Source organism: Ananas comosus, linkage group 20 (assembly GCF_001540865.1).
Source record: "Ananas comosus cultivar F153 linkage group 20, ASM154086v1, whole genome shotgun sequence".
Taxonomy (NCBI): domain Eukaryota; kingdom Viridiplantae; phylum Streptophyta; class Magnoliopsida; order Poales; family Bromeliaceae; genus Ananas; species Ananas comosus.
The window spans coordinates 2112260-2127673 of record NC_033640.1 but is presented as its reverse complement, the minus strand read 5'-3'; the positions used below and the strand labels follow the sequence as shown (position 1 = coordinate 2127673).

General features: G+C 37.0%; 1 protein-coding gene across 1 annotated transcript; it reads left to right on the top strand.

Annotated features, from left to right (window-relative positions):
* On the top strand, positions 6992–11751 carry LOC109725898 (E3 ubiquitin-protein ligase RNF170-like). Its single transcript, XM_020255296.1, has 5 exons — positions 6992–7110; positions 8997–9196; positions 9976–10077; positions 11485–11536; positions 11608–11751. The coding sequence occupies exons 1-5, from the start codon at positions 7020–7022 to the stop codon at positions 11718–11720; spliced, it is 558 nt and encodes a 185-aa protein (XP_020110885.1). The 5' UTR covers positions 6992–7019; the 3' UTR covers positions 11721–11751.

Sequence of the window (15414 nt, the reverse complement as noted above, 5' to 3'; positions counted from 1 at the left end):
GGGAAGATCGCGCCAAACAGGGCTGACCCGACACTGTTGATCCAAAGTGAGGTGAGCAATGTGATCGGCACAGACCAACGATCACCGTGCTCACCTCCGGGGGCATCAGGACAGCCTCGGATCGCCGGATAAGCGCGCGCAAACCCAAAACAGCGGCCAAACAGGCTCCACGGGGTCGACACAGCGAAAACAGCAGAGCGGAGTCTCCCCAACAGAATCTAAGGTGAGCACGATGATCAGCAATTTGCCACGATCACCGTGCTCCCTTCCGTAGGGATCGGGGAGGCCCGGGTCGCTCAAAACAACAAACAACCCAAAAACAGCCCTATTTCGGGCTTGGCCGGAGCAAGCTTGCTCCGGCCGGCTTCCGGCGACACGGCGGCGCGCGCGGGGGCCAGGGATGGGTGCGGGGGAGGGAAGGAGCACGATGCTCACCTCAGATAGCGGCTGGGAGCGGCGGTGGCGACGGCGGAGCAAACCGAGCCCGCACCAACAAGGGTTCGGGTTCCACGGGCACAGGCGGCCACGGCGGTCGGCGAGGGGCTCAGGGGCGACGGAGGAGGGTAGCAGGAGGCCGAAGGGGTGCCAGGAGTGCGGCCTCAAGCGGCGGCGGCGCGGGGAAGAAGCCGCGGATTTGCCTCGGCCCGAGCGGGTCTGGGGCGGCCATGGTTGGCCGAGACGGCGGCGGCGGCCCGCAGCGGCGGCGGTGACCGGCGGGGAAGGTCGCCGAGGCTCCGGGGACGGCGGCGGGGAAGATCTCAGGCGGTGGTGGCGCGCGGGCAGCAGGTGCAACCCAGCTCGGCCTGGGCTGCTTGCAGGCTGCAGGAGCAGCAGCAGCGGCGCTCTGGGCGGCGGTGGCCGGCGGGGAAGGTTCCGACGAGGTCGGGGTGATGCTGGCAGGGTGCATGGAGGCAATGCAGCCTCGGCCAAGGCTCCAACCCGAAAAGAACAGAGGGGTGGAGAGAGAAATAGAGAGAGAGAGATGGAGAGGGAGGAGAAGTAGCTAACTCCGGCGGCCGGAGACGCACGCCGGCGGCCGGGGTACGTGCAGTTAGGGTAGGGGAGGTAGATGGAGTGGCAGGGGGGGTGCGGCTATGGTCTAGGGTTAGGGTTTCCAGTAGCAAACCCTAAGAAACAAAAATATATATAAAGCTCAAATTGCGGAAAAACCCACGAAAACTCAATATTTTAAACTAAGTCGTCCACAGTGCGTGTAAAACACACGAATGCCCCTCCACGTGCGATCTCACGCGAAACGGTACATAAAATATCGCGACTTTTGCGAAAATACCGTTTTGCCAACACCGACCTCTCCTCGATCAACGTGCGATCTCCGTAGATCCGTCCGTCAGATTTGCGAACGGATTGCGCCAGTGCGATCAGCACCTCGGAGACAACAATGCTACGATTTTGGTTCACCTCGATCGACCACGGATTCGCGACAAAATCCAACTTTTAATTCCAACAGAATGAATAACACAAAAATACATATAAAACATGTATTTTTGGATTTTCTCGAAATCCGTGCGTCAAACTCAAAATCCGTCAGCGCCACTAGTTCCAGAACAGTTGAACCGGTCGAAACGAGCTATTGGACTGATATGAACGGAGTCCGATACGCACCAGAGGCCAACTCTACTCTGTGGCTTCTCCGGAAAACCGGAGTTACTATTCACTTAAGTGAAAACTAAAAATCGCGTATCTTCTCCATTTTAGCTCAGTTTCTCCTGAAACTTGACGAGTGCTTATGTAATTAAATTACACACATAAACATCATCGACAGAGAGTTTAGTTGCACTGTAAAAAAATCTCAGTCCTTACATACTCGTGTACCATTTATTTTTTATCGGATCTGATTTGGGTCAAAAATAGATTCGGGTTGGGTATGGGATCTTCGTATTTTATTTAGCTTTATTGAAACCAAAATATAATTTAACAAATATAATCTATAATCTATAATCTATAATATATAAAAAGTCTATGTACAAAATATTATAGAGTTTAAGTTTCAACAGAGAGTTTAGTTGCACTGTCAAAAATCTCAGTCCTTACATATAGAGAAAAAAAGTGAGGAAAAAAAATAAAATATTAATTCACGTACCACTCATGCCTCTCTTCTTTTCCTCATTCATTTTGTATTTGACAAACAAAAAGATTGCGAGAACTTAGTTCCAAGCAAACAAGCAATAAAAGGAAAGTAATTTTTTCATGAACTTTAGTTTATCTGAAAATCTACGTCAACTTAAACTTCACTTTCGGTAAAATAAATAGACCCACTATTGATCAAAATGTCTCAACATTATCATTAGCATCAAGCACTTGGTTCTATCAAGTTTTTCACCGTTAGATCTATCCCTTTGATCATTTTCACATGTTAGATCATACTATTCAACCAACCATCCATTCAATCCTAAAATATCACTATCATCATAGTTGTAAATTCTTTAATCCAAAAGCCAAAAATCTAATAGAACCAATGACTTGACGCTATTAATAGTACAGTGGCCTAGGGGGCATAGCCGCCCTAGTATTCTAGCTTCAGTTAGGACCGGGACTTGACGAGGAGAGTTTTGAAGAGGAGTTAGCAAAAGAAGTATAGAGACCCTCTCAACTTTAGCTTTTTTGCAAATAGGAGACTATTACTTTCAATTTTCGCTAGCGTAAATTACAATTTTGGTTCTCAAACCATAGGATACGAGACACTTTGATTCTCAAACTTCAATTTGTAACAATTTCTCGCTTGAACTTTCTAAATTATTACAATCAAGCTCTACAACTTAATTTAGTTAGCTAAAATTAACGTGTTGATGACGTGAAAATAATATGACATCTTAATTATTGCTGTGTCATCAAGCATAACATTGCAACATTACTTCTATATTAGCGACAGATCAATATTTAGTCAACTAAATTGGATTACAGGATTTGATTGCAAGAATTTAGAAAGTTCGAATTAAAAATTACTACAAATTAAAGTTTGAGCACTAAATGATCACGCGCCTCACATTTTAAGGTCCAAAAGCGTAATTTATCGATTTGGCAATTACATCTCCTACATTTTATCTAAGTTCAATAAGCTTATCTTCTCAAGTGAACTTATTAATTGCACAACTATTTTTATCAAATATCGTGCACGTAATCTTTTATGACTTCAAATATATATAAATATACTTCTAATTTTGATAATTATTTTTGACAATCGAAGAATCAATTGAATTGAACTCAAATTTTATCGCTTCTTTTACAGGTAAGAATACTAAAACTAAGATTTTTTGTCTCCTGAAGATGTATAAAACTATATGCAATACATATAGCTGACAAATTGTATAATAAATAACATTAATTAAACAGAGAAATCTTTTGGACTATTTGATAAAGTTTGAAAGAACTAATTTGTCAAAAAAATAAAGGATTAGTTTCATACAAGTCCCTGCAAATATAGTGAATTATAAATATATCCCTACAAAGTCCAACTTTCATATATTATCCCTACAAAAGTCCTGATGTTTTTAAATATCTTCCTCTGGTTTGTTACCATTAAAGCACTGTTTATTTTATAAGTGAAATAATCTTTTTACCATCACAAATATATCTTAATTGAAGAGGGGTAAAAAGGTCAATTCATCTCATTAACTAATTAGGGTTAAGTATTTTACCTATAGTTAACTAATTTTTTCTAAGGAATCTTAACGGCAGGGACATATTTGAAAATATCAGGACTTTTGTGATGACAACATATAAAAGTTGAATTTTATAGAGATATATGTATAATTTACTATATTTGTAGGGACCTGTATGAAATTGACCCAAGAAAGAATAAAAATATAAGGCTCTTGCTTACAAAAATGATAAAATGCAGGGGGGCTTTGTAAATTTTTTTCCAACCACGCGGACGCACCAATAATATATTCTCCCGCCACAAACCTCTATAAATAGTACCCACTCGGAGAGTACGAGACCGGGAACAAGAGCGAGAGCGCTCGAACGAGAGAGAGAGAGAGAGAGAGAGAGAGAGGGGCGATGGATCGGGCTCACGGGAACCTCCGCTGCTTGGTGTGCAACGACGAGATCGAGCTCCCCCACCAAGCGAACTGCTCCCACTGGTTCTGCGGTATCGAATCCAAACCCTCCTCTCTCTCTCTCTCTCCCTCTCTCTACATTTCTCCGCTTTGCCCTAGTTCCGTAGCAATCGATCCTCTTCTTCTTCGCCTTCGTCGCTCTCCTTTCGTTGATCGCACCGATCTTGGTCGGATTCGGGTGAATGAGGAGTTTAATCTCGTTTTCGGAGGTTGTGGGGGTGAGGATTTCGTAAAATTTGATTTGGATCGAGTTGAATCGCTTCTCCGATGCCTCGATAGAGATGATGTTGGCGGTTTCATTGTACGGGATCGGATTCTTCTCCACTTTGCTTGATTTAGTAGTGTAGATTCTCTTTTTCTTCTTCTTCTTTCTTTATTTCGGTAATCGTAGTGATTTTTTAATCGAATGTGTGTAAATGAGGCGTTTAATCCCGTTTCCAGTGTTTGTGTGTTGATGAGTTGAACCGGTACTCTGATGTCTCGATTGAGATGATGGTAGTGGTTTAATTGGGCAGAATCAAATTCTACTCCAGTGCCCTGATTCTGTAGTGTAGATCATTGTGATCATGATCTTTTTCTTCTTTATTCTTGTGGTAGTGGTAGTGATTTTGAGCGAATGTGAATAGCTCCGGAGGAGATGCTGTTTCAGGCTTGCTAGATGAGCTCTCCTTTAATCATTCTCTGATCTTTTCNGCTGTCTTAGTGTCTCCTTTTACATGAAAAGTTTTTACTTCTTTGGAGAACAAGATTTAATAGTCAATTTGAAAACCATTAAATCATCTCAATGCAAGTTGTTGTTCCATTTGAATATGATTTTCTTTTCTCTAAAATTATTTATCAATTATTGTTTTGCAAGTTTTGAATTAGATTCCGATAATATTCAGTATCGGAGAAAGATCATTTTCAATTAGTTGTTTCACTTAGAGAATGAAAAATAATTCTTTTTATTACTATTCTTATTACATTATTCCTTATTATTAATTATTATTAAAATTAAAATTTTATATCTATATATATATTTATATATATTCTATATCTAATTGTTTTTGTGATAAGTTTTATTTTTCTTTTTTTTATTGATGGATACTTTTTATTTTTCATTGGTAGCTTTTATAGTTTCCGTCCGCTGCGAAGTGCGGGTCTCTTCACTAGTATCTATTAACCTCTATTAATCCCTGTATTAGTTGTACACGTGTCATGTTAGCCTTAATTTAGCCTTAATTTGGGTAGACGTGGGACCCGTCGTGGGTCCCATTTATTGGTGTTTCATATTGAACCAGTTTTTCTATTTTTTATTGAACCGGTTTCTTGCTCCTTTAATTAACCGCTTCCCTTTTTTAATCCTTGGACCGGTTCTTCATTTCTATTTTTTTAAAATTGGTTCTTTCTTTCATGAATTGGCTAATGATGTAAAAAAGGCATAAAATTTGATTCTAAATGCTTTAAGTGGTATAGATTATATTTAAAGTGCCGATCGTCGATTTGGAGGTTCCATCATAAAAAATAAATTGATGACAACGAAGCTCATTTACTATTGATAGTATTCTAACTTAACTTTACAAATCCATACTTTTCTATATTTCTTTTAATATGAATATAAGAGCATTATCACTGTTTGCTAGGTATAACACTTGAAATGACTTTTTAAAATATTAAAATGGAGTGAAAAGAAAACGGTCTTTTTATATAAAAAAATTCACTAGTTTTATGATTTTGCATATTTGAACTTTTTTTTTGGATTTGCAAATTTGATTGCCTATTAAAAGAATTTGATAAAGTGACTCTTCGCCAAAATAGTATAAAATATCCGTATTGTTGTCATGCGGTCTGCCCACATTGGCCTACTCTAATTCAACGTGATCGTTTCCGCTGCCCTTTAATTCCAACACTTATCAAAAAGTGTAGACCGTGGATTCTCGCAAACCAAAGAAAAAGATTGACAATTAAAAGTACAAAGGCCTTTGTGTTCACAATTTGTTTTTAATGATAGAATTTCTGAATCAGTGATCGATTCGATTAGACTTTATTTATAATATTTCAAGCATCTAGGAAGTTAATTTTACGACTTTTGGATATGATAGCGTGTGTTTGTTTCACCAAAAGTGAAAAATGGTGAAGTAATTTTCGATCATAAATATCCACTTCTATTGTTTGATTTACTGTAATTTCACAATCAGTTGAAACTTAAAACTTCCCAAAATATCAAAATTGACTACGACCCACCTAAAGGCCAAAGCCAATTATAGTGTCACGCCCCGGGGTCCCCTTTTTGTTTGAAACACAGCGGAAAAGCGTTNAAATATCTTCCTCTGGTTTGTTACCATTAAAGCACTGTTTATTTTATAAGTGAAATAATCTTTTTACCATCACAAATATATCTTAATTGAAGAGGAGGTAAAATACTTATCCCTACAAAAGTCCTGATGTTTTTAAATATCTTCCTCTGGTTTGTTACCATTAAAGCACTGTTTATTTTATAAGTGAAATAATCTTTTTACCATCACAAATATATCTTAATTGAAGAGGGGTAAAAAGGTCAATTCATCTCATTAACTAATTAGGGTTAAGTATTTTACCTATAGTTAACTAATTTTTTCTAAGGAATCTTAACGGCAGGGACATATTTGAAAATATCAGGACTTTTGTGATGACAACATATAAAAGTTGAATTTTATAGAGATATATGTATAATTTACTATATTTGTAGGGACCTGTATGAAATTGACCCAAGAAAGAATAAAAATATAAGGCTCTTGCTTACAAAAATGATAAAATGCAGGGGGGCTTTGTAAATTTTTTTCCAACCACGCGGACGCACCAATAATATATTCTCCCGCCACAAACCTCTATAAATAGTACCCACTCGGAGAGTACGAGACCGGGAACAAGAGCGAGAGCGCTCGAACGAGAGAGAGAGAGAGAGAGAGAGAGAGAGGGGCGATGGATCGGGCTCACGGGAACCTCCGCTGCTTGGTGTGCAACGACGAGATCGAGCTCCCCCACCAAGCGAACTGCTCCCACTGGTTCTGCGGTATCGAATCCAAACCCTCCTCTCTCTCTCTCTCTCCCTCTCTCTACATTTCTCCGCTTTGCCCTAGTTCCGTAGCAATCGATCCTCTTCTTCTTCGCCTTCGTCGCTCTCCTTTCGTTGATCGCACCGATCTTGGTCGGATTCGGGTGAATGAGGAGTTTAATCTCGTTTTCGGAGGTTGTGGGGGTGAGGATTTCGTAAAATTTGATTTGGATCGAGTTGAATCGCTTCTCCGATGCCTCGATAGAGATGATGTTGGCGGTTTCATTGTACGGGATCGGATTCTTCTCCACTTTGCTTGATTTAGTAGTGTAGATTCTCTTTTTCTTCTTCTTCTTTCTTTATTTCGGTAATCGTAGTGATTTTTTAATCGAATGTGTGTAAATGAGGCGTTTAATCCCGTTTCCAGTGTTTGTGTGTTGATGAGTTGAACCGGTACTCTGATGTCTCGATTGAGATGATGGTAGTGGTTTAATTGGGCAGAATCAAATTCTACTCCAGTGCCCTGATTCTGTAGTGTAGATCATTGTGATCATGATCTTTTTCTTCTTTATTCTTGTGGTAGTGGTAGTGATTTTGAGCGAATGTGAATAGCTCCGGAGGAGATGCTGTTTCAGGCTTGCTAGATGAGCTCTCCTTTAATCATTCTCTGATCTTTTCGATTCGGATCAAGATGCACATGTTCGATTTTTTGACATCTTTAGATCTCTTGATCAAGAGGTTTTAGGGTGCCTGCCTATTTGGGAGGAATTCATGTAGAAGTTGAGTTAATATTCCCTATTTATTTGATTGGCTACAGATTGAGTTCCTATTTGGGCTGGTTTCAGGAGCAGCTTTTCTACACTGGGAAGCAGTTAGTGTTTATACCAGTAGTTCTTGATAACAGGACTTTGACAGTATTATTAACAGAGCCAAATAGGGTTGCTATATGACATATTTCATGGTTTTATCATGCCCTTTTTTAGCTTGATTAGTATAAAGGAAAAGTCATTAATTCTTAGAATGCAATTTTATGTCACAAAACTTGGTCAAACTAGGGGGAGAGTTGTAATTATGCACACAATTGTGTGTGGAAATCATTTGCATAGTAAATCCTTAGCATGAGCTTTGACATTAAACAACTAGTAGTTTGGATGTTGAGGTGATGTTGAGGTAATTATACACAATATCATGTCATAAAACTTTGTCCAATGCACTCTTTAGATTACCTTTGTTTCTTTTGTTTTATTGAGTATTGGTAGGCATGACTTAGATTCTTCTATTTGGGGTCAAGTATGTAAAGACACAAGTGTCATAGTTTTAAATTAAATAAATTAAATGTAGATAATCTAACTTGCCTTTTCATTGCATCACAATCGATGTAGAACTAATCCAATTTGTTACCTTTCTGTTGCTCACAGCGGACATGATGTGGCGAATTTCTTTTCTAATATCTTAGGAGACATAGTGACTATAGAGCAAGTAGTGTTTATGATCCATATAAATGCACTTACCTTGATAGGAAAAAACACATGGGCTTACACTGCCTACAACAGGCCATCTCGGATGGTCCCTGAACTTGCAGTTTTTGGATTTTATGTTGCTTGATCAGAAAATTCCCTCAAACTTAATGGTCTTTGCAACTTTTTGACAAGAACATATTGTAAAACCGAATTATGCTGGACAGAAAACTGAACAGCCTTTTTTCAATGATAATCATTAACTTTTGACCAATTTTAATGGAATTTTTTGAAACTAAATAATAAGCTGGTCAAGAGATTCAAATCGAAAATACTGAAGCTCCACAACCTGATTTCAAATGAACTATATTTAAGGCGTGACTGTACTTTTCACCTTCTTCATAGAAAGTTATATTAGTTTTCTGACAAACCCATATGCCTTATCAGGGCACTGCATTCTGGGGGTTTGGCACCATGGATCGGCCCTTAGGCCGTGCAATTGTCCCACTTGCCATCGTCCTATAACTCTGCTCATACCATCTGAGGATGCATTGTGGCGGCGCTATGATTCTGAAGCAAGTTTGGTCATGGAGAGGATTGAGAAATACAACAGCCGTTTCGGCAGATCTTCACAAGGCTTCCTTCAGGTGTAATGTCTCTTGTACCCTCAACAATGTTCTGTTAATTTTGAGAGTTATTCTAAACACAGTTGTAAAATTTAGAACTGTATTGAGAAATCTACTTAGAGTAATAGCCTAAAGATTTGCATAATAAGAGCAAAAGTTTTGCATCTTGTGAATATCTCATTTCCCATTTGATTCTTTATTTATCTAGGCAAGTGACTATTTGCTCATTAGAGTATTTCATCTTTTGGGGTTAACAAGTGGATCGCTTTGTTATTTTAATGTGTTAATTCTGATCAATGGGTTAGCTACATCCATACGGAATCACCCTATGGCGGTTCACTTCAAAAAATAGGAAAACTACATTTTGATGCATGTCTCATTAATTAATTGTGGGTGCTAATTGATTGTAAATATATATCGTTTAAAACTTGAGGTAATGACGGAAGACATCAAGTTCATGGTCATCTTGTTATAGAAAGCCGGTATCTACTTTCTTCCTGAGAACCAAAGGATTGCATCTCTTCCCTATTGTATTGTTTTTAGTGTATTTGAGCTCTTGCTAAATCTTTGTGTTATTTCCTCTTATATGTGTATAAATTTGTATATCCATAACATTGTATATATAGACCTTCTTAGTTTACTTTATTGTTACCGTATAGATGTTTCCAATTAATCAAAGGAGTATTTGTTAATTTTCGGGAAAAAAAAAGTTTGCATCAACAATTCTCTTATTTATTTTAAGAGCCTGATAAGTAAATGCACTTTCGAAATTCAGATCATAAATCTTATTGTGATTGCAGTGCTTGATGGATCTACCATTCTATATTCAGAGGCTGTCCAGAGAATTAATGGATCCTCAAGGCTCGCTTCCTCTTCTGTTTCATGTTCAAGTCTTCATGACAGTTAAGCGTTTTCTTTTCTCGCCTTTTCCTTTTGGCATATATACCCCTGTGAATATGTGAAATTGCAAATACTGCTGCGAAGTTGGTCTGTGCACGCATACTAATGTGAACTTTGATTATTTGTGCGCATGCCTTTCTAGGAGTATCTAACCAAATTATATTTATTTATTTATTTTGAGTTGTTACCCTATATATTATCTGCATAGATACCTTGACGTAGGCATGCATGCAAATATTAAACAAGTTTTTTAAGGATACATAAGCAAATAATAACTCTGCAGGGGTATATTTGCGCAGTTCAATTTATGTGCTCTGTAGTTCGCATACATGCAACTAGGGGTGTAAACGAGCCGAACACGAACCGGCTCGTTAAAATATTGAGCGAAAAAATTCAGCTCGCCGAACACGAGCCGGCTCACGAGCTGGCCAACGAACAATAAGTTAAAAGGATTAGATTGAATATATATAAAAAATAAATTTATAAAATCTTATCCATTAGACTTTGATCTAATAATTGAAATTTTACATATAAATAAGTCTTTTTATAATAGAGCTCATCTTTATATTTTTATTTTGCTAAAAATTAAATAATAAAAAAATATATTATATATAATCAATTATTTATATATATAAATATAAATTAAATAAGTTATATAAATATAAAATATATGTATTCGAGCTGTTATTGAGCCGAACACGAGCGAGCTAACCCCAGCTCGTGTTCAGCTCGTTTATTAAACGAGCCAAAAAATTCAGCTCTTGTTCGGCTCGTTTACTAAATGAGCGATTCGATCTCGAGCTCATTTCGAGCTGAACACGAGCTGGCTCGTGAACGGCGAGCTGGATTGCCACCCCTACATGCAACATACCCTCCTTTTGGGACTTGCTCAAGTTCAAATATTCCATATTCAACATATCATATACAACAAAATAACGTAGTTGTATTAATCCTTGATGCGTTTGGAGATATTAGCACATTTACCCCTGCAATATTATCTGTTAACATATAAATCTCTACTGAATCTGAACTTTCTTTTTTGAGAAAAAGATAGCAAGTTACCTGCTTCATTCATTAAGCAACATGAATCTGAACTTTCACTCGTGCCCTTCAACAACTTAATTTCTTACATATATGTACACGTTTGTACTTAATTAAATGCCCCTCTGAAATTTATTTTCTCACATTCCCACATGTATTGCATGAAGTATTTTTCGAACTACAATCCCATGGTTAATAAAAAAAAACAAATTCATATCTTCATATGGGTATATAACTTCGCACCGGGACATCTATGTAAAAGCCCCTACAATGAATTAGCTCAGCTAAACATCTTCGAAATATTTTCCTACTTAACTGGAACGTGAGGTGAATATTCAGATGATTTATGTTTGTTCTCTAACTTGCAGGTACTTCTTGGTTGCTTATACATTCTGAGTCCGATCGACGTTTTCTCCGAAAGTAATCACACAATATATTACGAATCTCAGCGCACATATGCTGATGTTTAATAAATTTTTCTACATGTATAGGAATCTTCGGACCCGTTGGATTGATCGACGATGCGCTCGTCTTGCTCTTTGTTTTCGTCCACATCGCTTCGATCTACCGCTCGGCACTTCTCCTCCGGTATGGAGGTTTTTGAAAAACCCTTCTCTTCTTATTCCCTCTTTGCCAACACTCTTTTAACATGCCACTTGAAAAGAAAAAGAAAAAAAGAAAAATCCACATATATAGGGTGATGCACACATAGCTAGAGTTGCCACATTTACTACGCAGAATTTCTTACTGCTAAAGGGGTGACTTGTGAAAACCTTTTTTGTTTTTTTCTTTTCCTAAAGGGAGGGAGGAGAAAAAGTTCAAAACTCCCTCTCTCTCTCTCTCTCTCTCTCTCTCTCTCTCTCTCTCTCTCTATCTCTCTTTGTGTGATGTTTCTAATAACCAATTTTGTGTAGCCTTTAGAAGCCATTAAAATTCCTTTTATCTTACTTTGATCGCTATCATTTCTCTATAACCAATACTCTGTCAAAGATATGCTAATGAAAGAAACGAGTTTTAACTACAAGACCATTTCACTTTGTCCCTTTCTTTCATATGATGGATGTATGTAGTGGTTAAACACTGTTGGTAGCTGTTCAATCATAGTCTGATAGCTAATAATTGTGTATCAAATCAATAAATTTCCCTTGTTTTTCCCTAAACTTTAGTTAATTTTTGGTTGGTATAGTTCTCAAAATGCACAATAAAAAAGAGCCAAATTACTTACTAAACTGAACCGGATCAACCGATCGAACTGATTATCACGGTCCTATCAACTATGGAAGTAAAAGCTCTAAATTTTCACCCCGTAGTAATAGTTTGAAATATTTAAGTTTAGTTTATCAGATGCTTAATTCCTAGAGCTCTGATGTGAAACAGAGATGCGTAGTTTGTTAATTCAGATTCGACAAAAATTTGGTACGGGTATAATTCGAATAAAATTCGTATCTCAATTTTTAAAGTTGTTGAAAAATACGGTTTAAAAAATGAGTTCGCTAGTTATTCAGATATTCAATTTATACAGAAATATTATGTTCACCAATTAAAATTTCGGGATAAAAAAATTGATTATTAAACTAAGCTTTTTTTTCTCTAGATTTATGCTACTAGTATATATAGTTATATATGTTTAAGAATATAAAAATAGAAAGCTATAAAATAAAATAGATTAAGTAAAAAAAATAATAGCAAAGTTTATTGTCATCTCCATCTTTATATTTTTCTGATCTATATATTTTGGAAGTCCATAAAGTTTTTCAATAATTCGCGAATAATTTGGGCAATAATTTGGAAATAAATTTTATCTAAAAATTTAGCGCGTTTTTTGGCCGAATAATTCGGCATATGTGAATTATTCACGGATAATAAATCTAATCTAAAATTTTGCATTTTGTTTCAATTTTTGGGAATAAATCATATACATACTGTTTTATTTAGATTTTTGATATTTACAAATAATTTGCGAATTAACTAACTAGGGAGGGAAGTCCATCCACAACTCATTTTAATCGTATAGAAATTGAAAATATTTGGAATAAAAAAAGAAAAAAATTTCAAACACCAATCCAGTAGTATCACACTTGTTCAATTTAGTATCCTGTGGTTTAAAGTGTATTAATTTAGTGTCTTGTGGTTTTATTTTTATTTTTTTATTATCGATTCACTAATTTTTTTCGTTAAATTAGTGACAAAGTTAAAACTAAAGGGTACTAAAGTGAATATTTGATAAAGCTAGATAGGATATTTGAAGTTTTTTGTACATAATTTAATAAAATATTAACTAAAAAGCCGACTAAAGAATAAAAAGAAAATCACAGGACATTAACTTGATATATTTTAAACCACAAGACACTAAAGTAAGAAAATACAAAACTCTACGGGTGCCATTTGAAGTTTACTCTAAAAAAAAAAACAAAAACAAACGAAATAGGAACGCCATCAATAAAGCATTTTTCCAAACGGTATTGCCGGAGTGTTACAATCCGGAATTGAAAGGAACACCAGTAGAAGGAAGCCACGTGTCCCCGCTCAATCAGGTGACTCCCAGTGATCTTACCGGCAACTGATGTATCCGTTATTCCTTCTCGTGCTCGAACCCGGACCTGAATTCTGATACTTGCGACGTCATAGCACGGCTACGACGGCGTATTCAGCGCGAAACTCCTGCGCGCCACTCCGACCACCCTGCCGGAGCCATCGGCACTGCCGATATACGTCTGACTCCATGTAAACTACTACTCTCGATTACGCGCTCCAAGGCCGGCCGAGGTATATATGCCGGACACCAGCTCCCCACCCCCGGAGAACCCCATGCTCTCATTTGGTTTGGATCGGTTCGGTTCGACCGCACGCTGATGCCCATGCATCGGTTTTCTGATGTAGATGCTGCAGTTTCGAAAGGCGGCGGCTGCATGCGTCGCGGTCGCCCGCCGAAGATGAAGTCGACGGTACTACAGACATTACAGTCACGAAGCTGCACCGATAGAAGACGGATCGAAGCACCACGGAGTGATCATTGTCCGCCGGTCCAGCCGCGTTGCAGAAGGTCATGCCGCCGGTGATGACTGATTTTGTCACAATTTTTTGTTCTGTATCGGTATAAGAATTAAGCAATGCTATCGATACACCTCAAAGTTAGGTATATATTTTAGGGAAAACTTCAAAAACCCCTCTTGTGGTCTCAATTTTTTTCACTTTAGTACCCTGTGGTTTAAAATGTATCAAGTTAGTACATTGTGGTTTCTCACTTTATCACTTTAGTACCCTGTGGTTTAAAATGTATCAAGTTAGTACATTGTGGTTTCTCACTTTATCACTTTAGTACCCTGTGGTTTAAAGTGTATCAAGTTAGTACCCTGTGGTTTTGCATTTTATCACTTTAGTATTCTGTGGTTTTAATTTTGTATCAAATTAGTACCCTGTGATTTTTTAAACTACAGGGTACTAAAGTGATAAAGTGTGAAACCACAGGATACTAAAGTGATAAAGTGCAAAACCACAGGGTCCTAACTTGATACACTTTAAACCACAGGGTACTAAAGTGATAAAGTGAGAAACCACAGAGGGGGTTTTTGAAGTTTTCCCTATATTTTATACTCACTACATACCAAGTTCATTAATATTTTACTTATTACATCAATTTCTTTTTTTTTTTACCAAAAATTATTTAAATTTTTATTAACTTTAGAATGAGATGTAAGATCTATATTTTTTTGGATGTACAAAAAGCATTTTCCATAAAAATTCGAGTATATAAAGCAGAATATTGTTGCGAAAATTATTGCTCAATAATAGTGACCAAAGGATTTCAAAATCAATAATTTTAATAGTCGTTGTGAGTCGTTTGTAAGTTTAACTGTGTAGAAATATTCAAATCACGTGAAATTTTGAAAGAAAATTCTTTATACTATATAAAATAAGATCAATATATTTGATCTAAAATTTTAGTGTTAAATTATCATTTTTTGTGAGATTTTTATTTTCAGTAATTGATTTTGAGTTTTCTAGATATTTTCAATATTCCAAATCAAGTCTAACGGAACTGATCGTTGATTCAAAAGTCACAACATCAAAAATAACTTAATAGTACGAAGGTTTATAGTGCTTTTAAAAAAGACAGACTCTGTCTCTCTCTCTATATATATTATATCTATATCTATACTTATATATTAATCTTCATGGATAAATTTTACATATAACCATCCCTTAATTTGGGAAAGAGTGGGCCTGCTTTTTTTTCTCATTTGATTACTTTTTTTTTTCTCATTTTTTCTTTCTAATTTGGTACTACATTTTTTTTT